At 41.5% G+C, this 26,939-nt stretch overlaps 1 protein-coding gene across 25 annotated transcripts in view; it reads right to left on the reverse strand.

Annotated features, from left to right (window-relative positions):
* Window positions 1-253: 253 nt before the first annotated feature.
* KCNMA1 (potassium calcium-activated channel subfamily M alpha 1) overlaps window positions 254-26,939 on the reverse strand; it is a 719,202-nt gene continuing 692,516 nt past the window's right edge. For 8 of the 25 annotated variants that reach the window (XM_023645920.2, XM_023645890.2, XM_023645820.2 and 5 more), the window contains 4 exons: window positions 20,062-20,256; window positions 18,058-18,176; window positions 16,254-16,478; window positions 254-6,987 (listed from right to left, as the gene is read on the reverse strand). In XM_023645920.2, coding sequence (XP_023501688.1) covers window positions 6,963-6,987; window positions 16,254-16,478; window positions 18,058-18,176; window positions 20,062-20,256 — 564 coding nt within the window. In that variant the 3' untranslated portion in view covers window positions 254-6,962. Of the gene's footprint in view, window positions 6,988-13,891; window positions 16,479-18,057; window positions 18,177-20,061; window positions 20,257-26,939 lie in introns of those variants that run through there. The other 17 variants (XM_070263828.1, XM_070263808.1, XM_070263749.1 and 14 more) reach the window with 3 other exon arrangements.

Consider the following 26,939-nt stretch of genomic DNA (forward strand, 5'->3'; position numbering starts at 1 on the left):
TGTGGATTCACAGGCGCTGCATCTAATGACGGCAGCTCTCCCTCTCCGCCACTGTCCATTGCAATCTTGGGCTGGCACCCAATGATGGTCTCCTTGGAGGTCTAGGGATCTGTCTGCACTTGAAGCTGGAAAGGCAAGCCCATGGCTTCTAGAAGTCCACAACTTGGCTAAAGCAGCCTGACAGGAACTCAGGGACTTTGCCACCCACCCCCCTATGGCCATGTGGGCGCCACAGAGACACAGAGAACACTCGTTGTTTTAGAACACAAATACATAAATTTTTATTCTGAGAAAAATACAAAATGAAACCATGTACAAGTTATGTACAAACCCTTTTTACAAGACAAGAGAGTTATCACTGGTTGTTACAGATGACAGAGGTGGGTAGATCATTTCAGAGCACCAGCATTCCTTCTTTCCTCCACTTCCTGTTAGGTCATAGTAATTAATCATAACGTAATGCCAGCAATCAAAGATTTGGAAGATAGATGAATAAGCCATGCTCTTTTCCTTAATGACCATGTAGGCTGACATCTGTGTAAGTGTACTTTTTTTCTTCCTCTCCTGAAGAAATGTTGAGTGCAGGTTTTGGTGTTAAGTGGGGGAAGGGTTCTTTTCAGCATCTGGGTGGGAGGATGTGGGCCAGAAGTTTTAGGCAGGATGTGATTGTGCCACCTGGGAATGGAACATTTTAATTAGTGTTTCTAAGCAGATCTTGGTTTATGTTTGAAATGTTGCAGTTCTGGTCAAACATGTCTCAGGCTGTCCTCAGTGGAAGGAAGGAAGAGGAGCAGGCCACTCTGGGGCAGTTGGGGCTTTGGTTTAGTGTGGAAGTGGGGCTCCCTCATCTGCTCACTGCTTTCTCACACTGACCCTGAATCCCCTTGTGAGGAAAGCTCTGGTTTGCTCTGGCAGGCATGTGTCAGTGCCGTTTGTACATTTCTGTCTAAGATTCTGAACAGTGGGCCCAGTAATGCTTCCTAACGCAGGCACACTGGAGAGCTTTCAAGTCACTTTCATCCTTGTTCTGCTGAATAGCAAGGTGGAGGAGAAGAAACACAGAAGTCCTCAAGGGGATAAACAGACCAAAGGAAATCTTTTTAAATTTAAAATCTACCTAGAGATTAAGGTTGGTTTTCACCAGGCCAAAAAAACCTCTCTCCTCATGCTGCCTGTCCAGAAAAGCCACCAACGCAAGGTGATGATCAAATTTATTTTAGGAACCATAAAGTCAAAGCTGCCAATATGTGTGCTGTTTGGTGGAGGATGAGGTACAATGAGCAACATGAACAGGAAGGTGGAATAAGAGGCCACCTCAAGATCTCTCTCTTTTGAGTCCGTCTCCAGGAAGAATGCCAGTGACCTAGAAATCCTGTCCAAACTCCATTACCCATGGCATCCAAAGTAACACATAGTGGCCTACTGACTGCCCACCCTGAGCGAGACCTCATGACAAGCTCTGGAGAGAAAGACAAATAAGCACAGCCCCTGCCCTTGTCAAGTGAGTTCTTTTACTTCTGAGTCACTATCTCCAATGCCCTTTATCTCCAACCTCATAGACGACCCACCCTCTCTATCTTAAAGTCCCCCTCTCTTGTTTCCCACTTTCCTGCTTCTGGAGTACCCTCAATCTCCTATCTCAAGAGTGTCTACTTATTTTGGTTTTTTGAGCCCCTAAAAATGTGGTTGTAGGGGCTGGTCCTGTGGCGTAGTGGTTAAGTTCAGCATTCTCCATTTTGGCAGCCATGGCCCATTAAGCTCCCCCTCCCTGGAAATCCATTATACTCCACATTTCTCTAGCCATCTATTTCCTATTGAAATACCTCCAAAGCCCATCAAGCATCATATTCCTCTGCACTCTTCCCAGTGGATTATAGTTCAATGTAATCTCTTTCTCCTTTCAACACAAAGCACTAACTCTGAACACCACATACATGCTCCTGGTTGATGGTGTCTTAAAATACTTTTTATATCCTTTTGTTTTTGTTCTTTCTTCCCACCTTTTTGATATATGTCCTGAGTTTGGCCTGTCGTTAGATGCAGAAGTGTCAGGCCCGTTTTCACACCAGAAAATGAGGCAAAAAGGAAGTCTGGTACAGATAGTCTAACACACAACTCCTCCCCTAGTCTAATCCTGTGGGGCTGTGATATCATGGTGCCTCCAACCATTGGCTAAAGGGCTACTGCCTTTGGACACACGGGCTCCTTTCTCTTCGTACCTGTTCCAAACAAATTTACCATAGGAATGGCAAATTAGGTTCTGTAATTCCTTGGGAAATAAAATTAAAGATAAAAGTATTCTCTGAATTGTCTTATTTTATGGAAATCTTGAAAATATTAACAACTGGCATTATGTGAGCAACAACCAACCAGAACAGATTTCACTTAAACAGATTTCGCCAATAAGGCACCACTAGTACAAACTGGTTGGAAACGGTTTCTAATGACTACTCTCTCATAAATAAACCCAAAGGGCCACATCACCTCCTCAAAAGATCATGGGATTTAAATGTCAAATCATCTCTACTGGATAGAAAAATAATGCCCTTTGGGGACATTGGGTGAGTAGAGGAGGGGCAGAAATGTAATTTATCAGGGAAGTGGTAAGTGAATTCTCAGTTCCTTCTGCTTTTTACAGAGGATGAGTCAAGCCCTAAATAGCAAAGGCCCTTTCAAGGGCCACAGTGATTGGTGATCTCACCACCATTCCAAAGCAGCAAAGAGGAACAGAATAGAAAATAGACGCTAGGGACAGAATGGAAAGTGGACGGATTCTGCTCTGGAACTTCTATCCACATTGAATGGATTTGCTTTGTTTCCTATGAGCAAGGCAGTTCATGTCGCAGTCAATTGATGTGATATTCTTTTTTTCTCTCTCTTCCTCCTTTTGTCCTTTCCTCCCTTTTTTCCTTTACTGAGATTCTCTTTGACAATAAAAAATGATTGATCAAAATTAGCCTTATGAATGTATGTGGCAAGGAGATAGTATACTAACGAGAAAAAAAAAATCAAACAGAGGATAGGAAATGAAGTAAGATTGGTTACTCCCAAAGCCCAGATCCACATGCAGAAATAAAAATGAGGAAAATTGCAGGAATCTAGGGGTCATGAGGCTCTAACTACATTTTGGAAATTGTAGCTATGGGTTAGAGATGCAGGGACAGACTTAAACTGTGCCTTAAACCAAGAACAAAGGCAGACAGGGATGAGATGGAGAAGAAAACCTTAGGAACATGCAGGAAACTCTGATCAACACGATTCAGGTGGATTAGAATTTTTAAATTTGTATTTTGACTCTAAAGAGACTCCAAAGTGTAAAGCAGAGGAATGAAGCTAACTCCTATATGTCCAGAGCAGAAAATATACATTACCCTCTGGAGTATTGCTTGGGTGATGCAGTAAGAAGGATCGTTATTCTAGGACAGGACAAGACTGTCTCCAAGGGCTTGGCTTGTTCGCATTCTCCCACTCCTAACTTAGGTCAGGTCCTCTCAGATCTGAAAGGGACCTTAGACTCATCTAGATGAACCACTTTCATTTACAAATGAGCTCACTGAGACTTGGAGAGTCTAAAGAACACTTTCGAAGTGCATAGCTAGTTATTTGCAGATGTAGCTGTTGAACCCTCACGTGAAAACTTAAGTAGGAAATTTGGACTCTCTTGCCTTTCGACATGAAAATATCCCCAATTTTCTTATGTTTTCTCACTTTCCTCCTTCCCAACCCTAACCAAACAGTTCTAATTCCCTGTTTATTTAAATTCTTCAATTAAATTTTTATAAAGTGCATCATAAGATGCTCCAACCTTTGGAAGGATAGAGCTTCTAGGTGTCATCAACTTGCTTTAGTCACAATCATTTTTATCTAAGGTGTCCTATCTTGGTTCAAAGTGACATTTTAAAATGTAAAATTGCTCAGACAAAAGTTAAAGTTTTCTTAATGAGAAAGATGATGATGGTGATGATGTCTTTGTAAGTAGGTGCTTTCTGCATTTTAAATAGCCTGTTTGTGAGTCTTTGATTCTCAAAGGATGCAAGAATCATTAGTGAGGGAAAAATGGCTTTTCTGGAACCCTAAACTGGAATAGGAGATCAGAACCTTATAACACAGACTGTACCAATGATGACCATCATTGGTCTATGCTCACTTTAGCCAGAAAGACGGCTCTTTTCACAGGGAGATGGGATGAGGACTCCTTCAAAGCCAGAGAGTTCAACAAATAGAGACAAATCAGGGAAACTCTGGCATGCTTTTGAGCCCTTGAGTGGTCTTACAGTCTAGTTTCTGTTTTGATTTCACTTTCAACCTACCAGGCACCAGTTTTTGCCAAAGGAGTTACCAACCAGTCATTTTGCATGCTCCTTTAAAAAAAAATGCCTGATTTTATTTTCTGGCCCAGAACAATTCATTATTACAAAGGCAAAATAGCATGAGCTTGCTTCTCTACCTTAGAAGAAAGTGGATTCCTGCCAATTGGTTTTTGGGGTGAAGTCTTTTGCTATAGGAAATCATCTTAGCCATTTTGGTTAAAAAAAAAGTAAAGAAGTTTAGATTCGGATCTCTAGCCATTATGGACATGGAGTTTTCACTTCTGCTTCCAGACTGCCTTGGTATGGAGAGATGGGGAGGAGGGGGCATCAGGCATGGGACACTGGCTTAATGGAAGATCTTCCTCTAACGGAAGATCGTTTAGGTGGCCACGGTGCCTGCCAGAGGGGACCACATAGTTACAACAAATTCAGAAAAGGTTATCAGGTTATTAGGATTCATGAAGGGGGTTCATGAAGGAAAGAAGAGCGTGGGCTGATGTGAATGTACTAAGGTGACCCAAATGCAAAATTGTCATATAGAAGAAGGCCTAGCTTTCAGGAAAGTTGTAAAATCCTAGCAAGAGATTTGCCCCAGAAACCTGTTTTACTTCTGTTGGAAACCAGAAAATGTTTATAAGCCTGAATATAGACTGCTGAAGTCATTTTCGTCTTCTGAATAGACTAGTGATTGGTTATAAGTAGTTTTTAAACCATCCAATTAGACATACATTATATTCACAATACTTTTATAGAACTAATGCTACAAAATGTGACGACACGGTAGCCACAGTCTGACAAGTCACTTTAGGATGGCGCTTATAAGGTGGGAGCACAACTACACTGGTTCTGCAGGGAGTGGACAGAGGTGGAAGCTCATTTTGCCTACGTTGACAATTGGAGTACTTAGTGGACATATGTTTTCATGGTGATTTCATTGCTTGGCTCTGATCTGATTTGCACTAACATACTAGGTACCACAGGGTCATGGCATAAAGAATTAATGGACTAGATATCATGGGACTTTAGGGGATATTTTGGTTGGTTTTGTTTCTCCAAGTGTTCACAATTTACATTTTTAAGAAAATAAAAATCACTGTCACAGCCATGCTTCTCCAGAGACCCTGATGATTGCATCAAAGATTGATAATTTTGAAGTTGAAAGACTTGCTAAATTGTTTGGAACATAACAGTTGCCTGGACAACTGTACATGGAGCATGCAAGTGACCACAGAGCTCGGAGACATCATAATTTGTGACTGATGGCTAGAAAAATCTTTTGATCACAGTTTAAAGTGGCTGATAGATTTAATTTCATTACTGGTAATTTTCAAAGGCCTTTTCTAATAGTCTATACTAAGTGCATTCATTGCTTTCCTTTTGTTGTTATTGTTTTTTATGTAGTTGTACCAAGTTTGTATGTTTTATCCCAGCAACTAAAGGGAAGTCTGCAAAATTAAAATCTGGGCAAAAGTCGTCTCTTTGAAAATTTTCTGGCTTTTACACAAAACCTCAGTGAAAAGAATGAATGTATTATCATATCCTATTGTTAAGTAAAACTATTCATTGGTGTTTACAAATTTTCAGGCTAAAAGCTCTGAGACCTAGGGAGTGGGGAGAAAGTCCGCCAGACTCTTGCAAAGTTGAGATTACTTGCTTGAGTGATTTGGAGACACAAAACAAAAAGCACAATAACATGTAGGAGTCCCCATCATTAGAACAACAAATAGAGCAGTATCTTGTATGTGTCTGATCCTCAACACCCGCGTCTTAGGCATGCTCACAACCCTCCAGGTATCCATAGCTGGCCGGGTAAGTCTAATCTGGCAATTACAGAAAAGCTGCAAGAAGGTCTTCCCTTTAAACACATGAACAGAGGGATGAGAAATACAGAAGGAAAACTAAAACTACAAAAATATGACTTTCAACTGTGAAAATAAATGTGTCCATTTATTAAGAGCTGGTGTCAATGCAGCCAAAATATACACCCATCCAGGAAATTCACCTGCTCCCTTTTGTCTTCGTTTTTGAATTTACTAAAATATATGTTTACATCACTGGACCACTTTTAGATTGTTTTAAAAACCCATTTCCCTTAATTGCAATTAATTCTGGTGGTAACCATCATTCTCCTTGAAGAAAAAGAGATAAATAAGAGAAATTGCATTAAAGAGCCTGGCCACAGAGTAAGTCATTTTGATTTTGCATTGTTAGATGAAGGGAAGATATTTGACAATGAAAAAAAAAAAGAAAAAATATATTTTCTTTCTAATAAATAAAAATAATTTAAAATGCTAGAGGCTATACATGACTATTTTAGTATGTTCATTTATAAATGAAATCATTTTCTTTTCCAAAATACATGGAAGCAATATTCAAGGCAGACAAAGAGAAAGATCTCTCTACTTTATTGTTCTTGCTATTCCTGCTTATCCTAACGTTTCCACCAGTGATTCAGCATGTAAGAGGAAGAAAAGTCACATCACCATTTATGAAGTTTGTCAGGCTTTAAAAAAATAGTTCTGGTCTCCTGGGAGTCAACATTCATCTTCAACTTCTCTGATTGGTGGAATCAAGCTGCTTGTGGATTTATATTGATTGATCTGGTTAGCCATGGGCTTGATTTGAATGTTTCTGGGATAGGCATTATCCGGTTCATCTGTAAACCATTTCTTTTCTGCTAAAGGACAAAATGGATAAAGAACAAAAAGGAGAAATGAGAAGCTTAATTAGTCCTAGGGTAAAGATGTTGGAAAGCTCATTGAAAACTGCAAAAAGGTAAGTGATAGAAGCTTACGGTGAGTAATTGCTCAGAGACAGTGCAGTGTAGGGAGAACCCCAGAACCTGAAACATACCTCTGCTGCCTGTAGCAAGTGATGAACCAATGGAACACTGGGACTTGGAGGCACCGTGGGTGGACTTCAGAGAATAAAGAGGGTTGGAAGATAAACTCTGGCAATGTTCCCTGGGGTTCCTCTAGTGGCCTGAAAAACTTTGGTGAGGAGGAGATGCTGAGGACATCAAATAATGGATATGGACATTGTGGCTGAGGAAAGAATTGTGCATCCACCAATTTGAGTGGAATAAGTTTCTAGATCTTATTCCATTGTCCCTGCCGCAGAGTGAGTGGCCTAGAATCTTATGCAGGATCTCCTCCTCCCAGCCTTTACTTGGCTTTGCTTGTAACAAGCATACTTAAAGGTATACTCAATTAGACCTCTCTTCTGCTTCTTTTGCAGCCAGTTTTGGGGATCTTAAAGTAAGGCCACAGATTTTTCTGGCAAATGACAGCGAAAATCAGAATAGCACCCAATGTTTTAGAAGGATTTTGAGATGGCTTTTATTTCAAAAAGAAAACTCTGTGTTGGTGTAAAGTTATAAAAAGAATTCATAGTGGCAATATCTTAAACAACTATAATAACCCAAGCTGTCGACAGAAGAACTCCACACAGTCTTGGCATTTCATTTCCACCCTAAATACAGAGAGGGCTGAGAGAGAATGCTGAGTCAGGGCATCCGGGGCTGGGATGAGAATGGAAACAGCCTAACATCCTTGTAGCTGTTCAGTGCTCTTTCACAAGACTTGGTCCTCATCCCCACTGCCTTCCAGGATCAAAAATTTCTACAAAATCACCCAGGTGTGTAGATATGAAGAGACTGGGAGAATAGGACGTTCTAACTTGGGAATTACATGCCTCATTTTAGTTGCTTAGTAAAAGGAAAGAAAGAGGGAAAAAGCTTTCAAGCACACCCACTGCTATAGACAATGGCCTCTCTGGTCTCCTTTTCAGCCTATGATAACAATTCAAACTGCCTTGTTAGGGGTCCTGGATTGATAACGTTAACAAAAATTGCTCACCTGGCTTGACAGAGGATCACATGTGTGTGTGTATGTGTTTCTCCCTGTTTGACTAATGATTCATAAATTCAGCATCGATGATGAGCTCACGATCACTCTGCTTCTATTCTCCTTGGTCCATACTTTCTCTTGCTGTGTCAAATGCCCTGAGCCCTCAATGTAAACACTGTCACTGGAGTGGGGTGTGCCCTGATGAAAGCCCACTCACTACCTTTTATTCAGCAGCTCAGTTTACCCCCAGGAAACTTACTGCCTCTTGGATCATTCTCCACTGCCCTTTCTCCTGTGCTGGCTCTCTCACCTATTATAATTAAGTTCACTTTGATTTGAACAGATTGGACGATAGGAATTCATAATGCTACATCCTCACAGTGAAGCTAACTGATTAAGTGCTTTAAATTATTCCCCCTGACAGAATGATAAAGTTACAATCTGTTCTGAGATGATCTACAGCTTGCCAGACTCCTACAGCTTCTTTCTACATTCATTTATCTTTTTGTCAAGCAGAGTTTTTTTTTTCCCCTAAGCTTCAATTCCATAGATCTTTTAAAGTCATCAGCACATCTGAATTATTAATGAGGCTTTAGAGGCAAGGTTCCTGATGGGCTGGTTAAAAAAGATTGTATAGAAATCCAGGACTGTGTACACATCAAAATAATTTCAGCTCCATTTAAAAAACCATTTAGTTCAAGTGTGACATAGATGAACCATTATGCATTTGTGGAAACCAATTTTTTGTGATCTACTATTAAACTAACCCTTCAGAGAGAAGTAAAGTGTGGTGGTTATCATGTTTTAAAAGCATTGCCAGGCTGCTGAAACAATTTCAAACCATGACTTTTTCCAACAGTTTATACGTAAAGATGATTTTCAGAAGAGCCCAGATCTGTGCTGTTTGTCTGAGCCGCCCTTGGTTTCGGCCAGCCATTATGTGGACTGATTTTGCAAAGGGATTTCGTACTAGGTTGGACATGCCAGGTTGGAAGGGAGAGTGAACTCTGCTGATGGAAACAAGTAGGTCTTCGGGGTGAAAGACCTAAGACAGCTGCAATTTGCTGAAATTTTATAACTGCTGCAGAGAATAATTGTTCAGAATTTAGTCTTTACAGTTCAATACAAAGTCGGCATTTTGACCTTTCACAGTAGAGAGAATATCAATTTCCTTCTGCTGTCTGTAAGAAAGAGAACATTATTTCCCCATTTAAGCTTCTTTCTCTCTTTCTTTTTAAATTTCTTGCCATAAAAAAAAATCTAACCAGAGTAACACTGTGTTTTGCTTAGTCAACTTCAACACAACAAGGAGTTGTGTTAAAGCACACCCTGGTGATGAGGTGAGGTTTTCATTGTGCCTGAGAAATAGGCTTTTTAATTCAGCGTCTTGTAAGTTATAAATATATGTGTTGTTGGAGACTTGGTTAGTTTAGATAAATGGCGAGGAAATAGAAATATATTAATGTTCTGAGATTGTACTAAAATGTCTTGGGGCGAAGGTGTTTTTATGAAGAAATTCTCCCAAAGGGCTTCAGAGGGACGCACACTTCATCGATCGCCAGCCACTCCACTGCAATGAAGAGTGCTTCGATACGACAAGGACATTTTGGTCCATCGATTCTTGCCTTCCAAAGAAGAAACTGCACCAATGAGTGACTCCAAAAGGAGCCAGCAGGAAGAGTACTCAGAGAAGGAATTCAAATGAGTGCTGAAGTGGTCCAGGATAAATCCAGTCCCTGAGTTTATCTCCTTTCCCTGCCTCATTCTACATGCTGGAAAGATTTCCGGGAGCTTTATTTTTATCCCTAAAATGAGAAGGGCAATGGATCTGGTTGTGACAGTCTCCTCACTGTGAGAGAAAAATAGCTCCATTTGTTAATAAGCTTCTTGAGGATGCAACACATGATGTCATCACTGTGAGTACAATGTGTGACCTCCCTGGAGGGAGGGAAGGAGAGGATTTCACAGCCTGTGGCAAGCGGACTAGTAGAATATAACTACAGAGAGACGCTGGTAAAAAAAAAAAAAAAAAAACAAAAAAACACTGCTATTGGGAGATGTCACTTGTCAAGACCAGCCATCCTGTGAGCTGTCCACCATGAATAAACAATGAGGCATAGGCCAAGGAGGTGGCGTAAGGCACTTGGTTAAGGTCCAATGGATCTGGCTCTCTCACAAATTTCTGAGCATGCAGAAGGCAACCTTCTCAATGTTGATGTTTCGATAAAAAGGGCTAGTGCCCATGAAGCACTTACCACAGGTCCAGATACATAGTACATACATGTGAGCTGTTAAGACTATCAGTATTATTAGTAGTATTAGCAGGCAATAGAGCAGAGTGGCAAAGTTCATAGACTTTAGTTTTAAATTCCACTCTGCCACTTCTTGGCTGGGTGACTTTGAACAAATCTGTTCCTCAGATCCCGCATCTTTCAAACGGAGATACTACCGGCATCTCCATCTGAGGTTGTCGTGAGGACTGGATGAGTTAAGATACGTAGAGAGCTTAGAAGAGTGTCTTGCCCATGGTAAGCACTAAGGTGTTAGCTTTTAGTATAAGGTTAGCATTAATATGAGTACTCTCAGTACTAAAGGACTACATAAGGATGGGTAGTACCTTTTGGTGTGATTGAAAATGGCTGGAGGTGGGGAACTGAGGTGTATAAATTGGGGTGCTAGTCTGAAGAATGGGGATTGTGGCAGTAGAGATGACAGGAGGCTTTGGTTGGGTAGTCTTCATTTGGAAGGTGAAGAGAGGAAGGGATGGCCCAATGCTCTGTCTGGGGAGTTCAGGGCTGCTACCCTCCTGTGGTACCTGTGTCTTTGAAATGTTGGCTTTCACTTGACAGGTGTTCTACCCCATCTTCAAACCATCTGTATCTTCCATTTCTACTTTCGTCACTGAACTGAAAGGGTCCAGAATAAGAGTCACGACTTCCTCCAAAGGAGTGGGCTATGGTGGGGAAGGGCCCCAGACCTGGGCTCATATAACTGCCTGGTTACTCAGCAGCAGAGAAACAGACTGCCCTGTGAAAACTGAGCCTCCTTGTTGGTTCCGTGGGTTGTAAGTGCTGAGGGATTTAGTTTTTTCACATAACTACTCCCCAGAGAAGAGTGCATTAAAGGGGAGATGATGATACAGCAAAGGCATTTAGAATAATTGGCCCCGTTCTCACCCAACACAAGCTGAGGTTTAGAGAGAAAGGACTAGAAAGGAAAAAGTTCCATTTGGATAGAGACAATAGTTGAGAACAGTAAGAGCCAACAAGGAGCTCATGCCTTCAAGAGTAATGCTGCGTGGTTTTGCATCTCACATTTCTGAGAGGCAGTCTGGTATTCATCCTCTGCTGGGCAGAACTCAATGTCCCCAGTGGATCTGACCCATCTACACTGCCACCTTTCCTCTCCATGGGCAAAGTATGGCTATTTCATAGAAATGAAAATCATAGTATCAGAACCAGAGTAGTTTCTGTTTATGAATCTGTCTCACTTCTTTGCAACATGTCCACCATGACTGAAAGTCAAATGCTGCCATTCACTGAGCAGAGCTAACTGTACCCTCCTGGCCTCTTTTGTGGCCCTTGGTCCAGCTGACACCTCAAGGGCAGACTTTTCACTCCTCACTTTCAGGTGGCAGGGGATAATCCCTCTCACCTCCCTATGCAATGAATGTGCAACCTCCTGGTGGGAGATAGTCAACCAATATGGTGACAGGTGCTCACAGCTACTTCTTTATCATGTTATGACAAAGGAAGGATGGGCTGAAAGAAGTGATTGAGACATTGATTTTTACCCTGTCTTGACTTTCACAAGCCCTGAAGTTTCTGCGCTCTCCTCTTTCTCCTTCAGCAGCCTGTTGCTATAGGAACCTGGCAGGTTGATTTAATTGTCTCTATTGGGACGCAGACACCTTTAGGCTTTTCCCATGTTGAGGAAGAGCCAGTCAAAAGGTTTTTCTGGTCATCTGGGATCTTGACAATGCTGGCAGGAAGCACAGTCAGTCTCTCTACTCACTGAACTTACAAGGCTGTCCTCCTTTTTCAGAAGCTGTGTACTTAGCTGGAGAAAGTGCCGACAGCACAGCAGCTTTCTGAAGCACCTAAAGGCGTCCGGTGTATTTTTTTTAAATGATAAGCTGAGGAGGTAAAGATAATTTATAAGATGATGAAAGGTATAAAAGTGTTGAAGGTCAACTTATTTCAAAACAGTCATTGATTACCTATTGTGAGTAAGGTTCTGGGTCATAACCTTTAATATTTATCACAGGATTTAAAACTTCTCTCACTTGTGGTAAATTTAACTATATGTATAAGGGTCCAGCTTTTTCTTCCTCCATTTGAACTGGTTTCTAGAAGGACACTGGGTAGCAGTCATTAGGGATGTTGATTTCATGATCATCTGAGCGTTGGGGCTGAGAAGTCTTCACTGCGCCTTCTGGTCTACCCACTTACTTAAGGCTCAACCCCTCAAAGCCTAAAGCAAATTGGACTGAATGGTTGACAAATTGCTTCTCTTCTAGAATGGTGCAGATAATTGAGATTCTGGCAGTTGTTCTTTCTAAATGCACGTACTTTCTCTTCAAATAACTCTTTCACTTTCTATCCTTATCTACTTGTTTCCTTTTTTTGGTGGGGAGGGGGAAGAGGAGAGACCTAATATAAGAGCCTTATATACTTTCTTCCAAAGAGAACCTGAAAGAGGAATGGGAAGTTTGGGGTCACATGGAAAACAATGGAGGAGACTCTTTGTTCTATTGAGGAAAGTATAATATAGTAGTTTTGGCTAATAAAATAGGAGTAATAATGACACTTTTTTCATCATTGAATATATCATTACCCAAGTACAGTCACCTCTTAGTTGTGTGGCCAAAGTCCGGGGAAAATCCCAAAATTTCACCTCATGTCACAGTCTGTTCCCACTCCATTCCCATCACAAATAATCTCATCAGAGTTGCTAACAGATTGTATATAAAATGCATTTCGGATTTACTTCTCTCTATCTGCCCAATCTCTGGTTGGGATTTAACAAATGTCTGAAAGACAGGTGGCAGGAGAGACCTGGGTAATAAAGAGACTGAATCGTCAGTGCCCCGATAACTGGGTGTGGGCTATTGAGTTGATAGATACAGCTAAACAGCTTTAATTCGAGGTCACACTGTTCAAACATAAAGGAGACCAGTGCTTTTGCCGTTAATAACCCTCCTGGTTTAAACCAAAAGGAGGATAAAATATTAACTGAGAAGCAGGTTTGCCAAATGGAATAGCTCCAAATGTTTTCCAGGAAAGTTTATCACCTGGCATCATCACTTGATTTAGTAGGTCTTGCCAAGATAAACACAGAGATGTGGACAGACTGATGGGGGACTGGGTTGGGGTGGTGGTAATGGGGGGAAGTGGAGGAAGCTGGGTTTCTTGATGGGAAAATGCTTTTGGACTTGGAGCAAGGTACCAAGGTGGGCAGGGAGGCCACGTGCAGATTTAAAGGCAAGCCAGATGGAGAGAAGTTCCCCCCAAATTACCCAACCCCATACCCAGGAACACCAAAACAAACTCTAAGGGATCTAGCAGTAGCAGCAGCACAGCCTCATTGCGCTGAGCAATTTAGAAAGTGGAGGAAGGAGGAAGAGGAGAAGGAAGGGAAAAGGAGGGGAAATGGGGAGGAAGAAAGCAAAACAAAATAAATAAAACCACAAACAGAATAATATAAATAAAAATAAACAAACCAATAACAGAATAAAATTTTAACTCCTTTTTTTTTTTTTAATTTCACAAAAGTTTTCACAAGGACAACGTTATAGAAGAAAACCCCCAGCAGTGGCTAGGTCATGCAGAACCATTAATTGTCATACCTTGGCCCATTCTATTCATCCTTGTTGCACTTTAGAGAGAGAAGTAAGCTATGTGAGTTTTACAATGCTTTTAAACTGTCATATTTCCTGTTGAGCACTTTAACTGGCACATTCTTATAGTTATAAATGTTCTGAGGGCATAAATTTATGAAAGCATAACATATAGAACTCCTTTGCAAAGAATGCATGAAGAGCTCTTCATGGTCCAAAACTAGGGGATATGTGTGTGTGTGTATATATATATGTAGTTATTATATATAAAAAGATACATAATATATAAATCAATATATAGGGACAGAAATAATTTGAAAAGAATCTTGCACTCATAGGGCATTTTGATATACACGTATACAATTATTCCCCACCCCATTACTGGTTTGAATACTGCACTGCCCTGTCTTTGGTGTGGGGGCGGAGGTTTTGACTGAGTCTCACCATTTTGTCAGTAAAAGTGCTTGTCAATCCACACAGCAAGCAAATCTCCAAAACTATCATGCTTGGGGGGACAAGGGATCCAAAATCTAAACCCAAAACATTCACCATAAAAACACCTTTTTAGAGAGGTACAGCTGTGACAGTTTTCTCCTCCCATCGACCCCTATTCTGTTTGGTGGAATTTTTTAAAGTAAACATTTCACATATGTGTATACCAGGCCAGGGCTAGTCCATTCATCCCAGAATTTGGTTACGGTGGAGTTGGTTGATTTTTAAGAACTACTGCACTGCATAAAGCATGATTTGTGTGCATAAAACATCTGACAACTGTATATGGAAAAAAGGTTATTTTTCTACCTTTCCACTCATGCTTACTGTTAAAGAAAGAAAACAAAAGAAAAAATAATTAAACCAAAATGTGTTTGGCTCACTGTTGTACTCATCTTCTTCTCCCCATCTCATAATGACAAGGAGCAGTTCTCCATTTGTCATTCACCTGCCTAAGTGAATTGGCTGTGTTAAAGAACTTGCCGAGGAGCAATGTCTCCCACCAGCTTTCTGCTTTGGGACAGCCTACACCATGCAGCTGTGCCAGCAGTTAAGGTGGTAGCTGGCTTTTGTGTTTGTTGCGTGAACTGTGGCTTGATCCTCCTACATTCTGATTTATTTAGCATGTCGGCTCCTAGAAAAACATGATCTGCTGCTGGGTTGATCTTCCTCTCCCGGACCATGGCCCTCACCCTGGCTCCTGCCTGGTGTTGGGGACCGAGCTAATCAAACAAAGGGGAGTAAAAAGGTCCCCTGAGAATTCGTGGAAAAATACTTGCTCTTTCCTGAGCATTATTTATTCTGTACATAAGGTAAGTGATTCACCTTTTAAAGGATGTAAAAGTCCCAGGAAGGCAGTTTTTAATGACTCACATCTGATATTTATGATACATATGGCTTTTCATCCCAAATGTCAAAAGTGAAAGAAAAAAACAGCTATTCATATGGCAGCATAAGGAGACAAAATAACAATATGCAATCAAAGCTCTTTTCACTTAAATTAAATGACTAGAATTTGATACATCCACGAATGGATCTACTCTCACTCTATAGTAAGAGTAGAAATGTTCATAGGAACTCCTAAAGGAAGCTAGCTCTGGGACAAAAGGCCTTGGTGAGTAACTAAAAAATCTCTAATGTTCTCTTATAACAAGCAGATACTTACTAATCATCTACACAAATGGCGAAAGCCTCTCAAATGCTTCTCGATACTTCGGCCCAGAGAGCGGAAACAATTGATATGGTTTCATTGCTTTTTGGTTGCTTATTTCAGATAAACGTGTGTGTATATATTACTGTGTATGTATAAAAAAGAAAGAAAGGACAACAACAAAATCAAAACCCAAAGCACCCTGATAATCCTGATAAATCAGAATAAACTTTTCTTCTACATGAACTAAACTTGCTTTGCATAACTGACGTTGATCGCACGTGCTCTCTTCTAATCTGTGAACTCGTTCCTGCAGTGAGCTATTTATGTCGGGAGCATGCCTTCGGGTTATTTCTCCCCTAGAATCATAAATAACTTTTGGTCCTTCTGCTTATTTGCTGTTGTGCTCAAGGGTTTTATGGTGGTGAAATAAAAATGACAACCACATGCACACTATCATACATATGCAAATATGTGTAAAAAAAAGGGGGGACTACAGGGGAAAATGGGGAAAGTTACTGTTGGGAACACCCACTGGGGAAATGAGTGGCAGATACAGTTTCACACACGGTGGCAGTGGATACACATATCAAAGCCGCTCTTCCTGCACGTACTTCTGTTTGTCTCGGGACTCCCGGGACTTGGGCCGGTTCTGTCGGTTTGCTGTGGATGGGATGGAGTGAACGGAGGAACTCTTCTTGCTGGAGGACTGCGATGAGTGGGAGGAATGGGAGAGGCTGGCTCGGGACTGGCCGGCGTTGTGGTCAAACTGCATTAAGCAGAAGATCAGGTCCGTCGGCACAAGTTCAAACTCGTATGGGGGGTTGGTGATGACATACCTGGACGGGAAAGCAAAGAGGTCACAGCCTGGGGATAACTGGGTAGAGAATTCACTCCTGTCTGAACCAGAAGGAACTGCCTGGTTCCTCAGGTCTGCCAGAGGATCTGGATGATGGACTTCTAGCTGATCCAAGGCCTTAAAAATTATCTTCCAATCTGAACTAAATCTTCCTCTGTTTGAGACAACAGAAGAGGCCAACCATGAGCCCTGGCAGGGATGCTTAATTAGTGCCAATAATGGGAGAACCAAGCTGTGCTTCCTATGGTCTGTGTGCCCTTTCAATACAATGTCAAGTTCACTGCTGAGCCTGAGTAGCCCAACTGCATGAAGGAGGTTTCATGAACTGCACTGTGACTTTCATTCTAGAATGTTCTGACAAGCCCAGACACATGTCACAGGATCTTTGTTTACCATGACTTAGCATCCTGTTAGTCCTTCCTCATTCTTTACGTTTTAAAATTTGGTGGGATTTTTACGAAATGAAAGACTATCAAGCACACCCCTGCCTATTTGTCAGTCCTACTTTAACTGTTCTCAATATGATCAGGCTTTCTCTGGTTAATATCAGACATGACTAAAAAATCACTATGTTTCATGTACAGTGGTGGATCTCAAAGTGCAGTCCTCGGGTCAGACATATCAGCATCACCTGGGAACTTCTTAAAAATGCAAATTCTTAACCAACCCCACCCCAGACCTACTGAATCAACCACTGTGGATGTGGAGCCCAGCAATTTGCATGTTAATAGGCTCTGCAGGTGATTCTCAAACTTACTAAACTTTGAGAACACACTGGTCTACAGTAGTTACTCTCAACTCTAGGTATACACTGTAATCTCTGGGCATTAAAAAATTATATATATTTTCATTCCAGAACAGTTAAGTCAGAGTAATCAGAGTATTTTTTAAAAAGCACCCCTGGTCATTCTAATATGTGAGCAGGGCTGAGAAAACTCACTTCTATAGCATTGTTTCCCAGGGCATATTATGCAAAGGCACTGATTTTGGTAATTCTAGCAGGTAGTTTCAATTCGGGGCTGCTATGAATTTATTTTAATGCATATTAGAAAAATATAACTAGCACACAAAAACTTATTTTTTTCTTCTGCTTAAGATGATAATATATAATTTTCTTAAAATAAATATATAAAAGTAAAAAAGTGAGTCAATTAAAAACTGTATTAAATAAAAATATAGGTGTCTAAGACATGGCAAAGGAACTATTTATCTTAAACACTAGCAATATGCAATATCTCTATATTAAGTACCAACAGAATTATCCCAGTAGCTAGAGTTTGAAGGAGATGCTTCTATTCAGACTTTTGTAATTAGATGATAAAATTATTCTATAAAACTTGGCTTCTTCCCATAATGCCGTTACATCTGCTATGAGTAATTAAAGAAAAAAAAGCTTCCCAAAGGGAAAAATCCTGCAAACTCAGTGTTGGCTGTAATCACGGCAGGGTAATTTGCACACTGAGAGCCTGTATTTAGACCTTTGCCTTCACAGTGGGGGACAGGAGAGGGCATTTGTGTCTCAGCTCTGGAATGAGAGAGCAGAGTGGAAACACACTCACCTTTTTGTGCATTGGCTAGGGGTGCTAAGGTGAGCATCTCTCAGCCGGTAAATTCCAAAACAAAGCATGTTATACGTTTTCAGAGCTTTGCAGAACAGATCACCATAACAACCACCATCCTGGGAGTCAACAAAAGAACAGAGAGAAACATCATCTTTATTTGCCTGAAAGCAGAGGTCCTGGGAGAAAAGGGCCTTTTCATGAAAGCTTGTTTTGGTATCTCCTGAGTTAGAGGGTCTGTACTGATGGATTGTGGCTGAAGAAGTCAATGTAGTTAACAGCCTACACCCAACACTGGTGATTTTTAGGGATCAGATAATAACGAGGTTTTCCTCTGGCTTTCTGCAGTTTTCCATCTGTAGCAATAAGAGCTCTGAGGAAACTGTACCTCTCCCTCACAGTGAGGGCATAAAGCTTCAAAATCTCGGATGTATGCTCACTGAGGAGAAGAAACCAGCTCTGCAAAATGGTGATTACGTTTAGCCCCAGCTCAGCTGTAATCACTGTGATCTGACTGTGTTGTCAAAACTGCTTGAGTGATAATTAATATCACTGCAAGGAGAAAAGACCCCACCAGGTACTATGGTGACAGACTCTTTCAGGGAAGGACTGTGCGAAAAGCACAATTTACAGACCTCAGAAATGGCAAGGGTGGAAGAGAATGTGTTTCCCCAGGAGCTGAAGGTCTGCAGGCTGAATAACTGGGATTCACAGTTCTAATCAGTTCACAATCACCTTCCAAGGGTCTGGGGCCTGATGTGGAAGGTGAAAGCAAATTCATTCACTTGGAAATGCTGGCTTCATGCAGCCAGGTGGCTTCAGGTAGGAGTTATTATAGGAAGGGCACTGAAGAATGACTTCAGTGGGAATAAAGTGACTGCATTTGTCCTTCCTGTCATTGGAATTTCCATGGGGCATCTTATTAGAGGACACAAACAGAACCAAATCTTACCATTATTTAAAGTTTTTGTCCTTTTAAAGTGTATCATTAAGTAAATGATAGACGAAAAGAGCCACTAGCTATGGAAGCTGCCTTTCAAAAAAGCCCAGTCTAACATAGGTCCCTGCCTATAAGCAAATTATAATACAGTACAAGTCGGCATCAGGGTTTCAGAAGAAATGGAGAAAGCGATGCTTTCCTTGGGTGACACTATTGTTTGTACAATGGGTCTACTGGTTCCCAAGGCTTGTGACTCCACCCCTTGAACACTTCCATGGAGTAGGCTTGGAATAAGGATCAAGGCTGCACACTTCTGCCAAAGTGCTTGAATCAGGCTGGTGCGTAGAACCCAAAGGGAGGCATTGGTCCCTCTGCAGCAGGGAGGGCATGGGAAAGAGCAACTGGGTCCAGCCCAGAAATCAGAAGATCTAGGTCTGGAATTGGAGACATTAAAGGATCTGCATGAGATGCTGTTTGTCTGGCCAGTGGTTCTGGATGCACATGATTTCCAGTGGTGTTTTGAAAACCACCAGTGCCTGGGTCATACTCGGATACAAAAATTCAGAATCCTGGAGGCAGCGCACATCCATCAGTGGTTTTTAAACACTCCTCATGGCTATTAATGTGCAGTTGGGGTTAAGTAGCTCTGAGCTTTGCTAAACCCTATAGAAAGGGTCCCCAGAACTGGCTACATGTTGGAATTACCTGCTGCCTCCTATCTCATGGTCAAAGATACCTGAGGTGAGTAAGTCCACTGGCTCTGAAGCCAGGGTTCCTGGTGCGAATTTCTGAGAGGGCTGGTCCTCAGTCTCTCTGAGCCTTAGTTTCCTTAGAGTGTCTGATAATAGAACCTACATCAAAGTGTCACCACGAGGATAAAAATGAATGACTATGCGTAAAGTACAGTTCCGCATACACAGTAAACCATCAACATCACCTCTTACTGTTATTTACCATACATAGAAAAGACAGATGCCTAGCTTGTCACTGTCTGGCACCCAGTTCATTTGGACCAAGCTGTTCCCAAACAGCAGGCCTAGGTGACCTCTGTGCCATGAACTTACCCCCAAGTCTGCAAAGGGCCCATCCAGCAGTGCTAACTGGGCTACGCGGCAGCGGTCCCTGTTGGCCAGCGTCTGGGGGGTGCTATAGCCCCCTCGAAGTGCATTCTCCTCAGCAATCAGAGCCTCGAGCTCCGGCGTAGCTCCTCCGGTCACCAGGGTCCGGATCAGGGTAAGGATATTGTCATTGAAGTATGTCTGGGAGGAGAGAGGGAGATGGGGGAAGAGTCCTTTAAGCAAACACCCTAAAGTCACAACAACCGATGTCCAAATTACAACTTTTCTTCGTATCTTCTGTTTAAAGTTCTGGCCTGTCTCTTCAAATAATTTTATGTGGGAAGTGACAAGACAGCAGCCTCCAATTATTCTAATCTTTTCTCTCCTACTTGGTTCTGCCACAGGAGCCTGACTTTTAAAAAACAATTCATGGGAGATTTTTCTTTTTTCTTTCTTTCTTTCTTTTTTTTTTTGGTGAGGAAGATTGTTCCTGAGCTAACATCTGTGTCAATTTCCTCTATTTTGTTTTTGGGACACCATCATAGCATGGCTTGATGAGCGGTATGTAGGTTCATGCCCGGGATCCAAACCTGTGAACCCCGGGCTGCTGAAGAGGAGCACACAAAATTAACCACTACACTACCAGGCCAGCTCCTCATGGGATTTTTATTAAAGGGCTAAAGTCTAGATGGTTGGTGTTTACCATAATTGGTGTTAGTAGGGATATAAATACTGCTTCCCCTCTTCGAGTCCCATGTGTCTACAAGAGACTTTGGAGGTGTGTAATAAAATGCAGCCTGCCCAGGCTGTTAACCCAAGCAGGACTGCCTCTCAGGTCCTGTCACCCATCTGCTAGGAAGCCACCTCCCCTCAATAGAGGCAAAACTTCTGTCTGTGTTGGAATGAGATGCTCGAGCATCTTAAGTCCACACACTTAACAATGTATCACATGCTTTGATAACAGTCTAACCCAGAAGTCTCTATCAATTAAATACGATAGACAAATTTATGATGAGGTGAATGTCCTGGTGTGTGCACTTTTGGTTTTATTTCTTAAATAACCTCAATAGTGTGAGGCAAAAATAGCTTATTGGAGAAGTTTCCCTCTATGTATATTTTTGTCTCACATCTGAAACATAATAGGTCTGTTAGGAACAAAACAATGGGAGTTTAAAAAAATTAGTAAGATGTCAAATAAAAGAGCTCCAAAAGACATTTGTCACCCAGTCTAACTCGAGAAAATCTCGGTTAAGGGCTGCATTCCATTTTCTGGTGTAAGAGGAAGTCCAACAGGCTAAATAAAATCAAACCAGATTTCACCTGTGGCTTCTGAGTACATATGGCCCTTTAGAAGAGGTTAGAAAAGACAGGTGCATTTTTACTTCAGCAGTCTCTTAGACAGTTTACCTGGAAAAACATAGTGGGGAAAGAACCAGGTAAGGATGAGTTCTCGTGCTTTGCCATCACTCTTTCTGTGTCTTCGGGGAGGCTGCCTAATCATTCTGGGTTTCAATTTTCTCATACATAAAATAAGCACAGCTATTAAGTTCAAGTTTATATGCAAAGAATTCCATGAGGACTTCTGAGTTAAGATGATAGCTGCTAGTGGGGGCTGGGTTCACTTTCCTCAGTGAAATGCTTGCAAAAACACCCAAAGTGATGCAAAATTCTAACAGCAAAGGAGACTGGGAATGTTATTCAAAACCTGCTGGAGGGTGAGGAGAGTGTATCATCCACCAGAGCTCAGATGTGTCCAGGGCAGAGAAGCAGAACACGGACAAGTAGGATGAAATGTTGCTGGAGTGGTTAAGGATGAGAGTCAGGCTGGGGGTTAATGCTGACTTCACCGCTCAGAAGCTGCAGGGCCTTGGAAAGTTACCTTACACTTTTGTGCGTCAGTTTCTTGATCTGTAAAATGTCATAATAGAGTGGTTATGAGGACTGTACAACCTAATACATGTAAAACACTTGGACAAGTACTTGGCTCAAAGGAAGCACCAATCAACACGTTGGGCCTGATATGAGAGAGGTGGGGTCTTTGCTGACAAAAGGAACAGTCAGCTCATTCCCAACCTTCCCTTTAAAAAAATCTTTTTTTTTTTCCAGGAGTGTGGGCAAACCAAGGCTGTTCATTTTACCCTTGAATCCACACTTCTCAGTCTGCTTCCATTCTAAGACCCCAGTGAGGGTCACAGGGGACCGCATCTTGGGATGGGACAGCAGCGGGACAGGCCACCAGAGGGGGACTCTAGTGGTTTGGGGCACATATACAAACATTTCCCAAAGTTTTCAGAAGTAACTCCTCTTCCCTACAGTCCAATAACCCACCCTTAGAAGCAGGAGGCCCCTCTGCAGCCCTGTAGCACACTAAATGAGTGAGTGCGAGACACAGAACTTTGACAAGGCCTTTGGGCTCTAATTACCCTTCTAGATCAAGACCGAGAAGAGTTCAGCAGCACCCAAGGTGGACAGCAAATCATTCAAGACCTCATATACTGAAAACCAGACCCCTCCTTGCTCAAAGGTAGTGAGACAAAAGAAAAGTCAATATAAGTATTTTTTAAAAAGGAATGACGGCGTTTAAGACAGAAAAGCACCCTTTTAACTGGCTAAATAGTTACTGGAAGAAGTAAAAGAAAAATTTAGGAAGCATGTGTTTTGGAATCAAAATGAAAACTTTAAAATAGAGTATCTATAACAAGTAAAAGATCAGATAATAAGAAAATTGAATTCATACAACTATCCAATTATTTTTATGTTAGATATTGAAATTAAAAGGGATGTAATAAGAAACAGTTAAAAGAATCCAATACACTTTCCTGATAAACACACTCAACAAACTAGGAATAGAAAGAAATATCCTCAGCATGATAAAGGGCATGTATCAAAAACCCACAGCTAACACCAGCCTTATTGGTGAAAGACTAGATGCTTCCCCTTTAAGACCAGGAACAAGACAAGGAAGTCAGATCTCACCACTTCTATTCAACATAGCACTGGAGGTTCTAGCCAGGGCTAGAAAGAAATAAAGGTATCCGTATCAGAAAGGAAGAAGTAAAATTGTCTCTATTCACAGAGAACATGATCTAATATATAGAAAATCATAAGGGATCCACTAAAATGCTATTATAGGGTAACAAGTGAGTTCAGCAAGGTTTCCAGATACAAAGTCAACATGCCACTATCATTTGTGTATCTATGCACTTGCAATGAACAACACAAAAATGGAATTAAGAAAACAATTCCACTTACAACAGCATCATAAAGAATAAAATAGTTAGGAATAAATTTAACCAAGGAAGTGAAAGACTGGTACACTGAAAACTACAAAATATTGTTGCAAGAAATTAAAGAAAATCTAAATAAGTGGAAAGACATCCTATGTTCATGGATTGGAAGACTTGCTATTATTAAAATGGCAATAATCCCCGCACGATCTACAGATTCAATGCAATCTTTATCAAAATCCCCATGATCACTTTTACAGAAATGAAAAAGTTGATTCTAAAATTCATATGAAATTGCAAGCAATCCCAAATAACCAATCTTGAAAAAGAAAAAAAAAAGTTGGAGGGCTCACACTTGCTGATTTAAAAATGCACTGCAAAGCTACTGTAATCAAGACAGTGTGGAATGAACACCTAGGGAAATCTCATCAAGATGGCGGCATAAGCAGACTCTGAACTCATCTCCTCCCACAAACACAACCAGGTTACAACTATTTTTGGAAAAATCACCCTGGATAAAAAACTGAAAACAGGATAAAAAGAACCCCCACAACAAGGAACAGTCCTGACTAAGGCAGATGAGGCAGATATTCCTGCTGGAGAGAAAAAAGTCACCTTTGGGAGCAGTGGAGTTTCTCAGGTGGCCAGGTGGGAGCCACCATAAGGTACGCAGCCCTCCCTGGAGGAGTGAGGTCTGGAGCAGGGACTGATACTGCTATAAGCATCCTTCAGCCTCACCACAACTGAGACGAGGGTCTTACTATCTGGCTTCTCTGGCTATTAACTGCAGTGTGGAATACCCCCAGAAAAGCACCTGGATGAGAGCTGTAAAGACCCGGGTCTTAAAGTGCCCACACACAAACTCACCCGTCTCAGCAAGCTAAAATCATCAGAGGCTGACAGTCCCTTGGTGAAAAGAGACTCATCTGCTGGGCTCTGGGGGCATCTCGGAGAGAGGAGGGACCTCTCCAGAGACTGAGACATTGGTGGGGGCCATTGTTCTAACCTGGTCCTGGTGTGCTGACACAGACCCCAGAAGATGCCATTGAGGTTCTTCCCCTGGCCTGTCAGCCCAGGGATCTGCCACACCCACTAGAGCTCAGATTTAATCCAGTTCAGCCAGGGCAGGCAGCCCACCCTAGGGACCCATCCCACCCAACAGCAAGCCCTCAGGCTACTTGTTGGCCTGCATTGACTGCGTGTCTTGATCCTCCACAGGCAGGCAAGTGTCTCCACCTCTGTGGGGCAGGGCCTGTGTGAGGACCAGGTGAACTGTGGGGGGCATTAGTGGAGAGGTGGGGGCCTCTACAGTGGGATATCAGGGTACACTCCAGGGGGCTGGGCAGTGTGAATGGACCAGGACTGATTGATGGTGTGTGTGGTCCTGTGGGGGGTGAGGCTTATCAGCAGCAGAAGACCTGTGCTTCACAAATAGCCCTAAAAATGATCAACCTCACCTTCCAAAGCCTGAAACAATTGAGTCCTCCTATGCCTAGGGCCAGCCCCACTCAGCTGCACTCTTAAGAGAACTGACAACAGCCTTGTAGGCCTCAGGCCTATAGCAACTGTAAGCCACTGAGCCTAGCAACCAGCTACACTGGGTACCTACCCAATTAAAAGGAAAACTGCAACAGGAGTGTGCTGTTACACCTTGTAGCCAATGGTGCTGAGGCTCCCCAAACCAGATTTACAAACAGCTGGGCAGGGAAGGAAAGACTAGACTCCCTGGGTACCTGCATTAAGAGCAACCCTGCCACAGAAGAAGGACACAAAGAGTCCACAAAGGGGTCACTCCTGGATCTTTGGGACTGGTGACGAGAGGAAAGCATACTGCTGGGCCTCAAAAGGCATCTCTTACGTAAGGTGACTTCTCCAAGATCAGGAGACATAGCCATCTCACCTAATACATAGAAATAAGTACAGAGAAAGAGGCATAATGAGTAGACAAAGGAATACATTCCAAGCAAGGGAACAGGACAAAACCCCAGAAAAAGGACTAAATAAAGCATAAATAAGCGACCTACCTGAGAAAGAGTTCAAACAAAATCTCACAGATATTAAGAGAAGACTGGATGAACTCAGTGAGCTCATTAACAAAGAACTGGAAAAGATGAAAAAGAACCAATCAGAAATGAAGACTACCATACTGGAAATGAAAAATTCACTAGAGGGACTCAATAGTAGAGTAGAGGGTACAGAAGAACAGATCAGTGAGCTAGACGAGGACTAGAGGAAATAACCCAGTTTCAACAGATAAAAAGAAAAAAGAATTAGACAGAATGAGAAAAGTCTAAGAGAGTTCTGGGACAATATCAAGTGCATTAACATTCATATAATAGGTGTCCCAGAAGGAGATGAGAGAGCCAAAGGGGCAGAAAATTTATTTGAAGAAATGATAGATGAAAATTGTTCTAATCTAAGGAAGGAAACAGACATTCAAGTACAGGAAGCACAGAGAGCTCCAAACAAGATAAGCCCAAAGAGGCCCACACCAAGACACATTATAATTAAAATGTGCAAAATTAAATATAAAGAGAGAATCCTAAAAGCGGCAAGAGAAAGGCAACAAGTGACATACAAACCCATAAGGCTATCAGTGGACTTCTCAGCTGACACCCTACAGGTGAGAAGAGAATGGCATGACATACTTAAAGTGCTAAAAGGAAAAAACCTACAGCCAAGAATACACTATCTATCAAGGTTGTCATTCAGAATGGAAGGAGAGATAAAGAGCTTCCCAGACAAGCAAAAATTAAAGGAGTTTATCGCCAAGAAATCAGTTCTACAAGAAATGTTGAAGGGATTTATTTAAGTGGGAACATGATGACCACAAATAGGGATAAAAAAACTATCAAAAAAAAAAAACTCAAAAAAACCCCACCAGGCAATAAAATCACTGATAAAGGTAAAAACACAGTAAAGCTAGCAGACCAACCACCTGTGAAGAAAAGATGAAGGGTAAAAGACTAAAGTACTAAAATTATCTATTTCAATGATAAGAGGGAAATGGATAGACACACACAAAACAAGAGATCATATATGATTTCAAAAACAGAAAATGTGGGAGGAGGGGAGTGAAAAACTGGAGCTTTTAGAAAGAGGTTAAGCTAAAGAGTCTGTCAACTTGATATAGACTGTTATATACATAGAATATTATATAGGTTCCTCATGGTAATCACAAATCAGAAACCTAAAATAAGTAAGCAAATAAGATAAAGAAATCAAACATATTACTAAAGAAAGCCAGAAACCACAAGGGAAGAGACCAAGAGAAAAAGAAAGGAACAGAGAAGAACTACTAAAACACTCAGAAAAGAAAAGTAACAAAATGGCAATAAATACATATTTATCAATAGCTACTTTAAGTGTCAATGGACTAAATGCTCCAATCCAAAGTCATAGGGTGGCCAAATGGATAAAAAAACAAGACTTATATATATGCTGCATACATGAGACACACTTCAGACCTAAAGACACTCACAAACTGAAAGTGAAAGGATGGAAAAAGATATTCCACACAAATCGCAAAGAAAAGAAAGCAGGGGTAGCAATACTTATATCAGACAAAATAGACTTTAAAACAAAAACTGTAACAAGAGACAAAGAAGGGCACTACGTAACGACAAAGGGAAGTATCCAACAAGAAGATGTAACACT

This window comes from Equus caballus, chromosome 1 (genome assembly GCF_041296265.1).
Source record: "Equus caballus isolate H_3958 breed thoroughbred chromosome 1, TB-T2T, whole genome shotgun sequence".
NCBI lineage: Eukaryota > Metazoa > Chordata > Mammalia > Perissodactyla > Equidae > Equus > Equus caballus.